Raw genomic sequence first — 15,598 nt, 5'->3', positions numbered from 1 at the left:
TCCAAATCAGCTCACATGAGACACAGTCATAAGCCTTTTCCAAGTCTAAGAATGCCATGTGTAGGTTCTTTTGTTTTTCCCTATACTTCTCCATAAGGCTTCTAACGATGTGAATCGCCTCCATCGACGAGCGTCCTGGCATGAAATTGAATTGGTTCTCTGAAACCTTTATCTCGTGTTGGAGCCTCGTCTCAATCACTCTCTCCCAAAGCTTCATAGTATGACTAAGTAACTTAATGCCTCTGTAATTACTACATATTTACGCATCTCCCTTGTTCTTGTAATTGGGAATAACCTCACTGAGTCTCCATTCCATAGGCATCTTTGCGCTTCTAAACGCCGTGTTGAAAATCTTTGTTAACCATCTAAACCCTTCGCCTCCTAGGCACCTCCACGCCTCAATCAGAATTTGGTCTGGTCCTACTGCTTTGTTTCTCCCCATCTTTCGTAGGGCCGATCTAACTTCCTCCTGGTTAATCCTTGTGCAGAAACAATTATTCTGAAACTCGCGACCCTCCTGGAGTTCCCCATTCCGCTCGGGTCTTTCCTACGGAAAAGGGATGCAAAATACTCTTCCCATCTTTTCCTAATAAGGTCTTCGCTCACTATACTTTGACCCGCTGCATCCTTGATATATTTGACGTTAACTAAGTCCCTGCTTCTTCGCTCCCTAGCTTTAGCTATCCTATATATGTTATTAGCTCCCTCTTTAGAGTCTAGTTTCCTATATAAATCTTCGTATGCTTTGTCTTTTGCAATTGCTACGGCCTTCTTTGCTTCTCTTTTAGATTCTTTATATCTTTCTTCTACCCTAGTTCTCTCTGCAGGTGTCCCTTCTCCAAAGTTAATGATCTCCCTAAAACTCGTCTGCTTTAGCGCGACTTTCATTTGGACATCGTCACTAAGCCACCACGATTCTCTACTACTCTTATGGGCTCTCGATGTCCCTATTGCCACCCCTAAGACCTCTTTTGCCACATCTCTCATAGTGGACGCCATGCGGTTCCATATCTGGTCTACGTCAGTAGGGCTTTGTTATCCCCTTCTACACTCAATCTATCAACAACGGTCGCTCTAAAAGTCTCTGCATTCTCTCCATGTAGGTTCTTCCAAAGGATTCTAGGTTGCACAACCCTGACCCTCCTGTCAACTCTTCCCCGAGTGACTAGGTCCATGACCAGCAATCTATGCTGGGAGGAGCATGTCAAGGATGGAAGGACCTTACAGTCCCTACATGTCCTAAGTTCCTCTTTATGAAGGAGCAAAAAGTCAATCTGGGTTCTACGACCCCCGCTATGAAAAGTGGCTAACTGAGCATCCCTCTTCTTGAAGAAAGAGTTTGCTACAACCAACTCGTGGGCAATGGAAAACTAAAGAATTGAGTGCCCTTCTTCATTTCTAGGACCAAACCCAAAGCCCCCATGGGCTCCCTCGTAACCTTCTGCCTCCGCTCCTAAGTGTCCATTCAGATCACCCCCTATAATCAGTCGATGGTCAGCTGGGAACCCCCTCACTACCTCATCTAACAAATCCCAAAAACTCCTCTTTTCCGCATCACTTAAACCTGCATGAGGTGCGTATTCGCTAATGACCGTAAAAGTCTCTTCCTTAATAATTAGACTAACCGACATAATCCTATCGCTAAACCTACCCACGTCAACGACGTTATCCTTATGTAGTTTTCCCAAAAAGATACCTACCCCGTTCCGTTCTATCCTATAACCCGGGTACCACAACCTATAGTCCTTAACATCTACCGCCCCTTCACCCTTCCATCTAGTCTCTTGAACACACCCTATGTCCACCTTACTCTTAAGAAAGGTATCAACAAGCTCGATCCTCTTACCCGTCAAGGTTCCTATATTCCAACTACCCACTCTAATCCTACCAAAGGTGGCTACCCTACTACCGCTTCTAACCCCTCCAGGCCTACCCACCCCTAAAGTAGGATGACATGACCTCAAGTAACCATAAGTGTGTGTAGGGTCTATATTAACCTATACCCCAAAACTAGCTAAAAAAATGAATATGTTAAAATTAAAATATTTAAAAGTGAAAAAGAAATGAATGTAAATAGATGAAAATGCCCTTTAGGTAATTTTATAAAGAAGTAGACAGTAATTTTAGTAGTTTTAATAATTTTATGTGCTCAAATGATATAATATATGTTAATATATGAATAAGTGAAATAAAAATATGAATAAGAGATAAGATATATATATATATATATATATATATATATATATATATATATATATATATATATATATATATATATATATATATATATATATATATATATATATAAATAACAGGTAGCAGACAGAAGTAGTTAACCAAAACAAATAAAGGGAGTGGAAAGAGGTAACCGGCCGGAAAAGTTATTTTTCGGTAGCAGCCGGCGGCAATTGACGTGAAACGGTGAGGCCGGCGAGAACAAAAATGGTTGTTTCTTGTGAGGAAAAACGTTCCTTAGCCCGATTCGTAGAAGGTGGTATCCCACTTGCCGGAAAATGGCTGAAAAACCCAATTGAAAACGCACCTCTGACTGATTATTCCTGGTGGCGCGTGGGAGCTCCGACGACGGCAAGACCAGGCTGGTTAGGTTCGTAAGCTAATTTCCAGTTGAATGGAAGTGGTGGTGTCTTCTAATTTTCGGGTAAATGCTTGATATTTACAGTCAAAATTTGTTGGTGGTTGTAGGATTTTTACACTAAAATTAAAATAATACTACAATGTCCTTACTGTTATAATTCAGTAGGCTTATAACTACCTTTAATGGTTATAAGAACAAAGAGAGAAAAAGAGAGAAGAAGGAGAGAAGAAATATTGATATTGATATTTCAAGAGAAATGGTGCACCTTAAATGGTTACCATACATGTCTATTTATAGTATAAAATATTACTATGCAAGAAATATAATAATAATAAAATTAACATCCAATCTAGATATTTTATAACACAATCTAGATATTTTATAACACTCCCCCTTGGATGACAATTTTATTAAAGAATAACTAGTACTGCCTCGTTAAAAACCTTGCTAAAGAAAACTCATTGGGATAAAACTTTAGCTAAGGGAAAAAGAGTGCAGCATAAAGTTGACTCCCCCTCAAGTAGGCAACGCCTGAGTTGTTACATCTTCTGAACATGCCTCATGCCAATATTATGAACGTGTGTTCTGAAAATAGCAGTTAGCAGTGCTTTGGTATAAAGATCAGCAGAGTTGTTGATTGAACGTATCTCATTTTAATCTGGTTGTCTTTTACGATATCTTGAGTATATGAGAAAAATCTGAGGTTTTCATCTGAAACTGTATCATCTAAATCTTTTATGTACAAGTTTGGCCCTCGTGATTTGTCTACAGTCTTCTTCATGGTTTGTTCAAACCGTTGTTTCAGTTCCTATTCCCTTTCAGTCTTTTTCTGAGCCTTACCAATATACCATTCTTTTCCATCAAACTTATGACCGTTAAGACCATTTATAGCTTTAGCGCCTTGTCAGCATTTATGTTTTGTTCTGTCATTTTTGATACTCTTCTTTCATTTGTATTATGTAAGATGTATTATCTTCATAGATAGTTGTTACGCTTTTATAGCGTTCTAGTCCACAAGAATCAATAATGATTTGTATCATTGATCTTAACTAAAATCATTCCCGAGTAGCTTCATGTAATGCAATCACTTCGGCATGATTTGATGATGTTGCAACAAGTGTTTGTTTTGAGAACGTCATGATATTGCGGTGCCTCCATTTAGGAATACATATCCAGTTTGAGATTTAGCTTTATGTAGATCGGATAAATAATCTGCATCTGTATAACCAAACAAATCTTGTTTCGAGTTGTTAGAATAAAATAATTATAAATCAGTAGTTCCCCGAAGGTATCAAACTATTTGTTTGATCCCATTCCAATGTCTTTTGGTAGGGGCTGAGCTGAACCTTGTCAACAAATTAACTGCAAAAGAAATGTCAGATCTTGTATAATCTATAAGATACATAAGAACCTCAATTGCACTAAAATATAGAACTTCCGATCTGTTAAAATTTTCATGATCTTCGCAGGGATGAAATAGATCAGTGTCAATATTGAGTGATCTAACAACAATGAGTTTGTCTTTAAAAAAAATGTTTTAAAATCTTTTCGGTATAAGTTGTTTGATGTACAAGTAAACCATTAGGCATATGCTCAATTTGCAATCCAAGGTAATACTTGGTTTTTTCAAGATCTTTCATTTCAAAATAATTCTTTAGAAGTTGAATGATTTCATAGATCTCTTTATTTGTTCATATGATGTTAAGAACATTGACATAAACAACTACGATCTCATATCCGAACATTGTTTTTATAAAACATACGTGCAAAATAAGTTTATATTTATACCCTTTTTTTATCAAGTAGTCATTTAATAGGTTATACCAAATACGTCCCGTTTGTATAAACCCACTTAGAAATCTTTGTGATTTAATGGAATATATTCCCTTGGGTTTTACATTAGATGCTTATGATACCTTAACCCTTTAGGTATATTCATATATATCACTATTAAGTGATCCATACAGATAAGTAGTAACAACATTCATGAGATGCATTTAAATAACTACCAGGTTGATTAAGTATCTAATAAGTAATTGTATCCATTACAGGAGGATAATTTTTCCTCCTAATTCATTTCTGGTCTTTGTGGGAAATATTGAGTTACAAGTCTAGTTTTGCCTTGTAACTTCATTTGCACATTTCTTTTCGGATAAAAATTCATTTGTATCCCATACGTTTCACATCTTTAAAAGTGATAACGATTGATCCGAAAACTTTTCTTTTATCGAGCGATTCTAATTCAGCTCTTATTGCTCCTTTCCATTGAACTCAATCATGTCCATTTTGTATATTCAATGACAGATTTTAGTTCCAGATCATCATCTTTATTCATGATGTCATTGTAACATTATATGAAAATATCTCATAGAGATTTTAGTTTCATTTCGGTTCCATAATATTGCATAATTTATCGCAATTTTAGTATTTACATTTATCAATATCCTCTGCAGAAGGAATATTGATTTGTGGTTCTTCTTGAACACTTTCTCTTACCTCATTATCAGCTGATTTTCTTTTTCGAGGATTTTTATCTTCGGAACCAATTGATCTTCCACGTTTGATGCGTGGCAAAGACTCAACAGTGACATTATTGCCAGCTTTTGGAATTTCAGTTCGAGCTGGAGCATTTATCGCTGGTATATATGATTTAGTCACTTTTTTATATCTGTAAATGCATAAAGTAATTAATTTGCAAGTTCTTGCATATGCATTATTTTTGAACTTTCGTTTCACATTCTTTTGTGCGAGTTCAATATACCTTAATTGATGTTCACATCATGAAGCATCATTTTATTTTTTATTTTTATTTCTCCCCCTAATCTAGGGAACAATGTTTTATTAAAATGACAATCAGCAAAACGTGCTGTAAAAACATCACCCATCATGGGTTCAATATATCTTATGATTGAAGATGTTTTATATCCAAAATATATTATCATCTTTCTTTGAAGAACCATTTTATTGTGTTGTGGTGATACAATTGGAACATACACTGCACAACCAATGTTTTAAGGTAGAAAATATTTGGCTCTTGGCCAAAATCAAGTATTAAGTGAAAATATTTACGACTTTCACATGGTATAATGCGAATTAATGTCGCAGCATGTAAATTTACATGTCCACTTATAAATATTGAGAGATTTGTACTCATTATCAATTGTCTAGTTATTAGCTGTAAGCGTTTATCTATTGATTCAGCTAAATCAATTTTGTGTATGCACATGAGCAACTGGATGTTCAACAACAATCCCTGTAGATATATAATGATCATTAAATGCTTGAGATGTTAACTCACCAGCATTATCAAGTCTCATCCTTTTAATGGTGTAATCAGAATAATGCGTTCTCAATTTAATAATTTGTGCAAGAAACTTTGCAAATGTCATATTACGGCTCGATAACATACAAATATGAGACCATCCGATAGATGCGTCTATTAGAACCATGAAATATCAAAATGGTTCACATGATGGATGAATTGGTTCATATATCTTACCTTGAATTCTTTCAAGAAACATTTGTGATTCTTTTTCACAATATAATTTTCATTAATCACCATATGTGCTTTCCATTAATCACCATATGTGTTTTTTTTTTTATAAATCACCATATGTGTTTTTTTTTTATCATATATCCTTTTCACCATATACGCTTTTAATCATATGCGCTGTGTTTTTCACCATATGCGCTTTTAATCATATGCGATTTTCATCATATGCGTTGTGCTTTTCATCATATTCGCTTTTTATCATATGCGCTTATCATATGCGATGCGCTTTTTATCATATGCGCTTTTTTATGTGAATAGTAAATTAATTAATTTCATTTTACTATTCATATGAATTAATTTAGATTTACTATTTTGTTAATTGAGTAATATATATATACATCATATACTTGTGACTCCGAAGGCTCAAATGAATTTGACCATATAGTTATACGTTGTACCTTGCACATTAATTTTCAGTAGAAGCTTTAGATGCATATTATTTTCAGTAGAAGCTTTAGATGCACTTTTTTTTTAAATCACCAAATACCACAAACACTTTGTTTGCGTTTGTTCATAGTCATCAATGAAAACCATTTTCTTTAATTTTATTTTATACAATAAAATTAACGCATCATTATTCTTTTCAAAAACAATAATCTATTGTTATTGTTCACTTGTGCCATGTTTAACAACAAAAGTCAACAACCTCTGTCTTGTTTGTTGTGGCAACCAAAAACAACCTTTGCTTTTGTTACCGAGAATCCAAGACTAAAAAATAATTAATTTTTAATTAATCTTTTATCAAAACCATAAATAATTTTATTGATCTACGTTGATATGGCCATAAAGAATTGACGGCTGACCTACTTTTGTAAGTGTATTTCGGCTATCATCCCGAAAACGCACAACGACCTTTTTTTTTTATGAACTATTTGTTTCATATCTAGCTTAGGCAATTATTGTGAACATTTGGTCCCTATAAGAGCATTTATTTTTTAGACTTTTAATTGATTTGTACTTGTCACAATTAGGGATAGCACCCGCGGGTCGTGGATGCGGATCCATTGGATCCATCACCCGTACCCGCGGATTTTTTTTAAGAGACATCCAATTGAACCCTTGTTCGTTGAAACAATTTGACTATATTTTTACTCCCCATTATTAAACGGGCCTTTTTGATGCATACTCTTAAAAAAATAATTTGTTTTTTAAGTTTTATTATTCAACATCCTTTTTTCAACGGTCACGTTTTTAACAAAACATTTGACAAGTTTGGAAAAAAGTTTTTATTGATTATCATCAAAAGTTTTCTATTGTCACTCTACTGGATGGAATTATGGCATACAACCAAAATTGCAACCCAACACTACATAAGAACAAAAAGGTTGTTTTTAATTAACATATGTATATGTGTTAAACTCGGAATAATAATAACTTATTTTAGAAAATTAACATAAGACATGTTGAAACATTTTTGTCACATTTAGCTCATCAAGTCTAATACTTATCATTGATAGATTTTATCACGTCTAGGAGATGTTTACTTTTTTCTTGTATTAAGTCCTACTTTCATTTACCTTTGTTTGGAAAAAAGTTTTTTTTTTACTTTGCTTTCCCCATTTCTGTAAAACTCATTTAAACACTTTCTTTGTTTTTTTTTTTAAAAAAAAAAACTTCCTTTTTTTTACGTTACCCATAAATTATAAATATATAAAAACAACTTTTTGTTTAAATTTTTTTTTCTAGTTTTTAAAAGGCCACTTGACCAATTTTTTAATTCTTTCACAACACCTGATATCGTGATCGTGACCTTTCACCAAAGCAAGAGATATTCTTGATAAACTAAACACGGACTCGTGTTTGAAATTGTCGGCCACAAAAAAATTCATTTGATAAAAGTATATATTATTTTTTTAGTTATAGAAGGAGACCACTTCATTTTCAATACTTCATTTTTGACAAAAAAACTATTCCATTTTACCATCCCTTTTTTTCTTATTTTAACTTTTAAGATATACTTTTAATAAAAATACAAACTACTTTTTCTTATTTTAACTTTTAAGATTTACTTTTAATAAAAATACAAACTACTTTTTGTATTTTAACTAATACAAACTACTTTTTGTATTTTAACTTTTAAGATTTACTTTTAATAAAAGTACAAACTACTTTTTCTTATTTTAACTTTTAAGATTTACTTTTAATAAAAATACAAACTATTTTTTTATTTTAACTTTAAAATTATAAATTTAAGAATAAACATTAGTATGCATGAAATAAATAATGATTAATTGCATAAGTAATCATAAATGTTAGATAACATATAAAGACCCCGTCGTATTCGTATTGATCGGAATTAATCTCGACCCGTGGTACCGTGTTGTCAAATGACGTGTTGCGTACATAAAGTACCGTGTTGTCAAATGACGTGTTGCGTACAATCATGAGGTCTTATTAACATAAATATAAATGTTAGTGAAGTTAATAAGAGTTAGATTACAGAAAATATAATTCAGGTGGTATAACCGACCATATATAACTTAAATAACATAAATATAAATGTTAGTGAAGTTATTAAAAGTTAGATTACAGAAATATAATTCAGGTGGTATAACCGACCATATATAACTTAAATAACATAAATATAAATGTTAGTGAAGTTAGTAAAAGTTAGATTACAGAAATATAATTCAGGTAGTATAACCGACCATATATAACTTAAATAACATAAATATAAATGTTAGTAGTCCAAAATTTGATATATTCGAGTCTGAAAATTATTAATAATTTCATACCTTGATTAGTGATTCGTGATCGTTTGAGATATCTTTTAATTACACTAAGCTTTTCGTGCTGATAACGTGTTATAATTCAGTAGGCTTATAACTACCTTTAATGGTTATAAGAACAAAGAGAGAAAAAGAGAGAAGAAGGAGAGAAGAAATATTGATATTGATATTTCAAGAGAAATGGTGCACCTTAAATGGTTACCATACATGTCTATTTATAGTATAAAATATTACTATGCAAGAAATATAATAATAATAAAATTAACATCCAATCTAGATATTTTATAACACAATCTAGATATTTTATAACACTTACCAAAATTGTAGATATTAAACTGTACGTAGTATTTAATAGTTTTACTACGTAAAAACAACAGTACTCTTTAGACGCTAAATGTTCTTAACTAGAAAAATGAACCCGCGCGATGCCGCGGGGCCTTTGGGTTGCGTATTTATAGTTAACAGAGCGTGTTATAGGTGTGTATATGTATTGAATATAGTCCGAGGTATTGAACGTTTTTTTTTAGTGTCCGTTTCGCGTATAGTTAGTCCCGTTGTGTTCGTAGGATTTTTTTGAGTTGAACGGTGGGCTCGGAAAAATTTAACCCGCATCGAGCGAAAAGATAGGGCCCGTTAAAAATTCGGGTGGAGTTAGTTTTGTTTATTTTAATAAAATTGTATATTTACACTTTTTACCCCCAAGAAAAAGTAAGTTTGAGGGGTCCTTGTGTAAATTGAGGTAAAGATGAGGGACCGGATGTAGTGTGAACGCAAACGCAAAACTACATTACAAATACATTGAAACTACAAGATCTTGGGTGGCTATTAGTATATGTAGGTAATAGTTTTTACTAGGTAAAAAGATAATATTGTTTATATGCCAAATTATGATAACGAGGAGAAAAATCTGCGCTTTGTTGCGGGGTGGTTTTGATCGGTTAATTGAAAAGGATGATTTTGATCGATTAATAGTCAGTTAATTTGTTCAGTTAATTAAACATAACAAAAAATTATAAGGTAGATGTCATTATATGTACTTTATTGGTTTCTATATCTTGTGTTTTCTTTATATATATATATATATATATATATATATATATATATATATATATATATATATATATATATATATATATAAGAGTTTAAAAATCTGACATGTAATTACACCTTAAATATAGTTAATTGTGCCAAGTGGAGATTTCAAGTGTTTAATCCACAATTATTCGCAAAATAAAAGAGTTAAATCATGTTTAATAATTTGATATTACCGGTTAATGAAATTAATTAAATAAAAACAGGTGTAACCCTATCCCTTTTAAAACTAGGAAAAATCAAATAGGGTTGGAATATATTTTTGTGATCGTAAATTTTTTGTTATAGAGACTAATTCGCTTTGATTTGATCTTTAAATTAATTAATTGCTTTTTCAATTTCAAAATTTTGGTTACATCTATCAAAAACTGTATTCCCTCTAATTTCGCCAAATTAAATAACCTGAAAAGGTTTTGAATCCCTACCATATTATCTTCTAATAAATGTGATTTTGATTATAATAAGTATAATTATATTCAAATGAAATGATCGATGCCTCCGAATGCATGTTCTTGTCAAGAACTTTATGTCAAGTTTGTGACATAATGGCTAGATAGAAATAAAGCCAAGACAAGACAAGTATATAATGAAGCCAAGTCCAATCTATAAGAAGCTTTTCTCTTGCTTCACACTAAGGTGTAATTGTTTTCTTTTTTTTTTTTGGGTAAAGGGTAAAATTTACCCGGTGAAATATATTAAACTCAAATCAAAGGATTACACAGTTAAGCTCAAAAAACACTAAGGGTAGAGCCCAAAGTCAGAAAACCAGACCAAATGGTCACAACCAAGCCACATGAGCACGCAGGCTCACACTAAAACAACTAGACGCCTACCCTTACGGGACTTTCCATGCATCCTTCATTAACTTCACTTGCCTTGAATTCTTCCATTTAAGAGCCATAATTTTCAGCCGAACCATAGAAAAGATAGCAGCGACGACCTTACTATACGATCTAGCATCCTTTTTGAATAACCTTTTATTTCGCTCTTGCCAAATCATATACACAGCCGCACCAAACAAGAGCTTTGAAACGATACTACAAACAGTTCTTCTTGCTGCGCAGCTTCTGATCGAGTCAACAAAGTCAGTCCAATCATTTCCTGCAACATTAACCCTCACGCTACTCTTAACATATTTCCAAACCTGCGCTGCAAATGGACATCGAAAAAAAAGATGCAGGTGCGAATCGGGTTCAGCGTGACAAAAAGGGCAAAGAAGAACAACACTTGCCCCAATCTCCCATGGTTTTAATTTGTCTTGAGTCTTTAAGTTTTCACCAAAAAGGAGCCAAACCAAGAAAGAATGTCTAGGGATGCATTGTGGAAACCATACAATTGGGAACCAGTTAACCGGATCAGATCTAGTACGAATGGTGTTCCACACTATGCCTACCGAGAAATGTACCAAGTTACCTGCATAATCTCTCCATCGAATTGAATCTGGATCATTAGACAAGACAGGCGTATTAATATTGCGCAACCCAGGGTATTTAGAATACCATTCATTCGGCCAATTCCAGCCATCTTGCGAAACAATATCACAAATTTTCGCTTCTCTAGAATATCCTGCATTCAAGATATCTCTGTTAGAAATAAAGTTAGCAAGTGGCCCATAGTCACTCCAAGCATCATGCCACGCTGAGACAGTAACACCATCTCCAACATTATAAACAAAACGATCACGTATATAATCTCTAATACTCAGAATCTTGCGCCAACTAACACTTGCCCCAGCAACAACCGGAGCATCCCAAAAGCTTCTACCCTTAAGGCGGTATGTGTGCACCCATTGAACCCACAACGATTGTTTGTTTGTCAGCACACGCCAAATATGAGAAGCCATTAAAGCAACGTTCCACTCCTTCAATCTTTTAATACCAAGGCCACCTTCTTGTTTTGGAAGACAAACACGAGACCATTTAACCTTAGCCTTTCCCCGCTTCATTTCCCCTTGGCACCATATAAAACCCCTTAAAAGACCTTCAATTTCCTTGATAATAGCAATCGGGACAATGAACGCAGATTGCCAATAAAGTTGCATAGTCGTGAGAACAGAAGTAATCAATTGCACTCTCCCTGCATACGAAAGAAATTTGTTCTTCCAATCTGCGATACGATCTCTCACTCGATCCACAAGAATTTTGCAATCCCTATGAAATAAGCTTGACGACACAAGAGGGACGCCTAAGTATTTAACAGGAAGCGTGCCTTCATCAAAAGGCAAAATCTCCAAAATCGCAGCCTTAACCACGTTAGAAACATTAGCAAAAAAAGCCGTACTCTTTGCTAAACTAGGCACTAGACCCGAACAACGTTTAAATTCATCCAAAGCTTCCGCAATAACAGTTACCGATCCTGGGTTAGCATAAGAAAAAATAAACAGGTCATCTGCAAAACATAGATTAATAATGTTGAGCTTGTCACAGTTAGGATGGAAACGAAAATCTTCTAACTCAGTAGCGCGCCGATTAAGCATCAACGTCAAAGCTTCCATGACTAAAGTGAATAACAAGGGAGACAAAGGGTCTCCTTGTCTAAGCCCCCTTTTACCACGAAAATAGCCATGAAGCTCGCCATTAATACAAATAGAGAATGATGTTGACTTTACGCAAACCATAATCCAATCGACCATCACCTTCGGAAAACCAAAACGGACTAAAATATTCTCCAAAAAATTCCAATCTACCGTGTCGTAAGCTTTCTGAATATCGATCTTGAACGCACATCGTGGAGGCCCGTAGCTAAGATGATAATTTTTCATCAGATCTTGCGTAAGAAGAATATTATCAGATATACGTCTTCCCGGGATAAAAGCCGATTGATTAGAACTCACGATATCATCCAAACAACCCTTAATACGATTTGTGATGATCTTGCTAATAAATTTGTATAAAACGTTGCAACACGAAATCGGGCGATAATCCGTAACTCTGTTCGGAGTGGTCACTTTTGGAAGTAAAGAAATAATAGTGTGATTTAATTCCTTGAGTAATTTTCCATTATGAAAAAAACCACGAACTGCCGAAGTTATATCATCACCAATAATATCCCACGCCGCTCTAAAAAACTCAGCCGTAAAACCATCCGGTCCCGGCGACTTATTAAGGGCACATTCAAAAACCACATCCTTAACTTCTAGCATCGACACCTCTCGAACCATAAATTCAGCTTTAACAGTCGGGATAGTTTTGACAAACAACTCCTCAGGCCGATTAATAGTATCCACTGGAGAAGCAGAACCAATAAACGTTTCATAATGCTTAACAAATAAGTCTGGAACCTCGTTACCTTCTCTAATCAGCCCCGCATCATCCATGATTGCTTGAATACGGTTTCTGTGTCTACGGCCCTTGACCACATTGTGAAAATAACGAGTATTAAAATCTCCTTCACGTAACCAATCAACTTTCGCTTTTTGCTTCAAGAATAGCTCCTCCTCTAAACAAGCCTCATTATATTCTTTTAAAATACAACTTTCCTCCTCGCGAATAGAGGCGGAATCTGGCCACTTGTCTAGTTTGGTTTGCGCCTCATCAAGAGCATTACGAAGCTTTACAACTCTGTCGTGCAGATTACCTTTACGCCATGCAAGTTTACGAAGAGGCTTTTTTAACGCCCTTAATTTCTTTACCACTTGAAACATTTTATACCCCTGAACCGTTGTCTTCCACCCATCACTAACAGTATCCCTGAATTCATCATGAAAAGTAATAAAATTAGCGAACTTGGAAGGTTTTGGATGATTTGTACCTTGCGTAGGGATCTTCAAAATAGCTGGACTATGGTCTGAAATCCTATACGGGTGAAACACCGCGTAAGCATTCACAAAAGTAGAAATAAACGCATCATTCGCCATGACACGATCAATCTTTTTCAACAGACCCGAACTTGCCTTTGGCCTTTGATTCCACGTAAAATGTAACCCCATATGATTCACATCCGACATACAAATACGCTCCACACAATCTTTAAATTCAGACATAGCAATGGTCATGGAAGACGAGCCACACGACGAATCATTTACACTAAGAGAGGCGTTAAAATCACCAAGCATAACCCAAGGATGGTTACCCACGAGGCATTTATGCATCTCTAGCTCCCTCCACAGAGCACGTCTAGAAATATAATAATTGTGAGCGTAAATAAATGAAACATGAAACTGCACATCATTACTCAAAGATTTGACCATGCAGTGAAGCGCCTGATCACTCATAGACATAACCATCAAATTTACTATATTCGGGTTCCACCCCAAAATAATTCGTGTACCACTCTGGCATAAGTTAGAATTTGACGTCCATTGCCACTGAGGAAAAACTTTACTACAAATACCATTTAAATTGGCCATATTCACATGTGATTCAAGGATAGCACACACACATAAATTATTACCGTTTACCACGTCAACCACCTCGTTTTGTTTGGGGACACGATTAAGACCCCGTATGTTCCAAGAGGCTACACTAATCATGAGGAACCTTTCGACCGGGAGTGCTTGCCCCCTCAGATTTACTCGCCATAAACTCGGATGTAGCGTCTCCTTCGCCTTCAATATCACTTTCGTCACGAAGGTGCAATGTGTGATCTGCCCCCTGATGTCCATGAAACAAGTCATCTGTGTCCAACCCATCAAGAGCTGCAAAAGAATTCTTCTTATTACCCACCTTGTTACTTGTGCCAGGATCATCCAATTTCTTACTTGCATTAGTATTGATATTGTTATCACCCAGACCCTTATTGACAGGCCGGTAGATAAACTTCTGCTTATTTCTCCCCATCAAAAATCCATCCTTATGCTTAAAACCATTTTCATGAACAACTTTTTTAGCATTCTTTTTATTCACAGCCATGAAACCATCATCAATTCGAGTACTCTCAACCACCACAGGAACCCGACGCGGACATTGAGCATCAACGTGTCCAAACACATTACAATCCGAACATCTGGGCGGTTTCCATTCAAATTCTACCAGAACAGTGTCCAAGACTTTATCTTTATTAATTAAGCTCCGAGTCGCCACACATAGCGTTTCTTTCAAGTCTTTGTCTGCCGACACTTCTATCATAGCTCTCGCATAATTCGGACGGCCCCAAGATTCCAAACACATCGTGCTTGTGTACGAGTCCAACATTATTGGACGACCCACTTTTGAAGCAATAGCACTCAACCCCACTTCTGTATATCCGGCAAGTGGAATATCGTGCAACTTTACCCACACCGGTACCTTAGTGACATTCTCTTTAGTAAGTGAAACATCCGGAGACCATTTGTTCAATATAATCGGAATGGTTCTCACCATCCATGGCCCACTCTCCAAAACATCCCCCATACCTTTTTCGGAATTAAACTTGAAGAAGAAAAACCCCTTCGAGTTCATCATCACCTTTTCAATCCCAAACTTTTTCCAGACATTCATAACATAGCTTTGAACAACCGGGAAAGCCACCCTTTTTCCAATAAAATATCCGTATAAGGTATGGCTATAACGATTGGACGCCTCCTGCACAGACTCAATAGGAATTTCAACATCAATACCATCTTCCAATACATCAGATGATTCATACAAGTAGAACTGCACTCTACGTTTTTCAACAGGACCGTGCAAAGCTGCCATATAATTCTTAAGA

The 15,598-nt window shown here is 35.1% G+C and overlaps 1 protein-coding gene across 1 annotated transcript; it reads right to left on the bottom strand.

The window, feature by feature from the left end:
- Positions 1 to 1,370: 1,370 nt before the first annotated feature.
- Positions 1,371 to 14,318, bottom strand: LOC139901315 (uncharacterized). Its single transcript, XM_071884043.1, has 2 exons — positions 10,815 to 14,318; positions 1,371 to 1,997 (listed from the first exon to the last, which is right to left on the bottom strand). The coding sequence occupies exons 1-2, from the start codon at positions 14,316 to 14,318 to the stop codon at positions 1,371 to 1,373; spliced, it is 4,131 nt and encodes a 1,376-aa protein (XP_071740144.1).
- Between the last annotated feature and the right edge of the window lie 1,280 nt (positions 14,319 to 15,598).

This window comes from Rutidosis leptorrhynchoides, chromosome 3 (assembly GCF_046630445.1).
Source record: "Rutidosis leptorrhynchoides isolate AG116_Rl617_1_P2 chromosome 3, CSIRO_AGI_Rlap_v1, whole genome shotgun sequence".
In the NCBI taxonomy this organism is placed as follows: domain Eukaryota; kingdom Viridiplantae; phylum Streptophyta; class Magnoliopsida; order Asterales; family Asteraceae; genus Rutidosis; species Rutidosis leptorrhynchoides.
The sequence above is the reverse complement of the archived record's forward strand: the minus strand, read 5'-3'. Positions and strand labels throughout refer to the sequence as shown.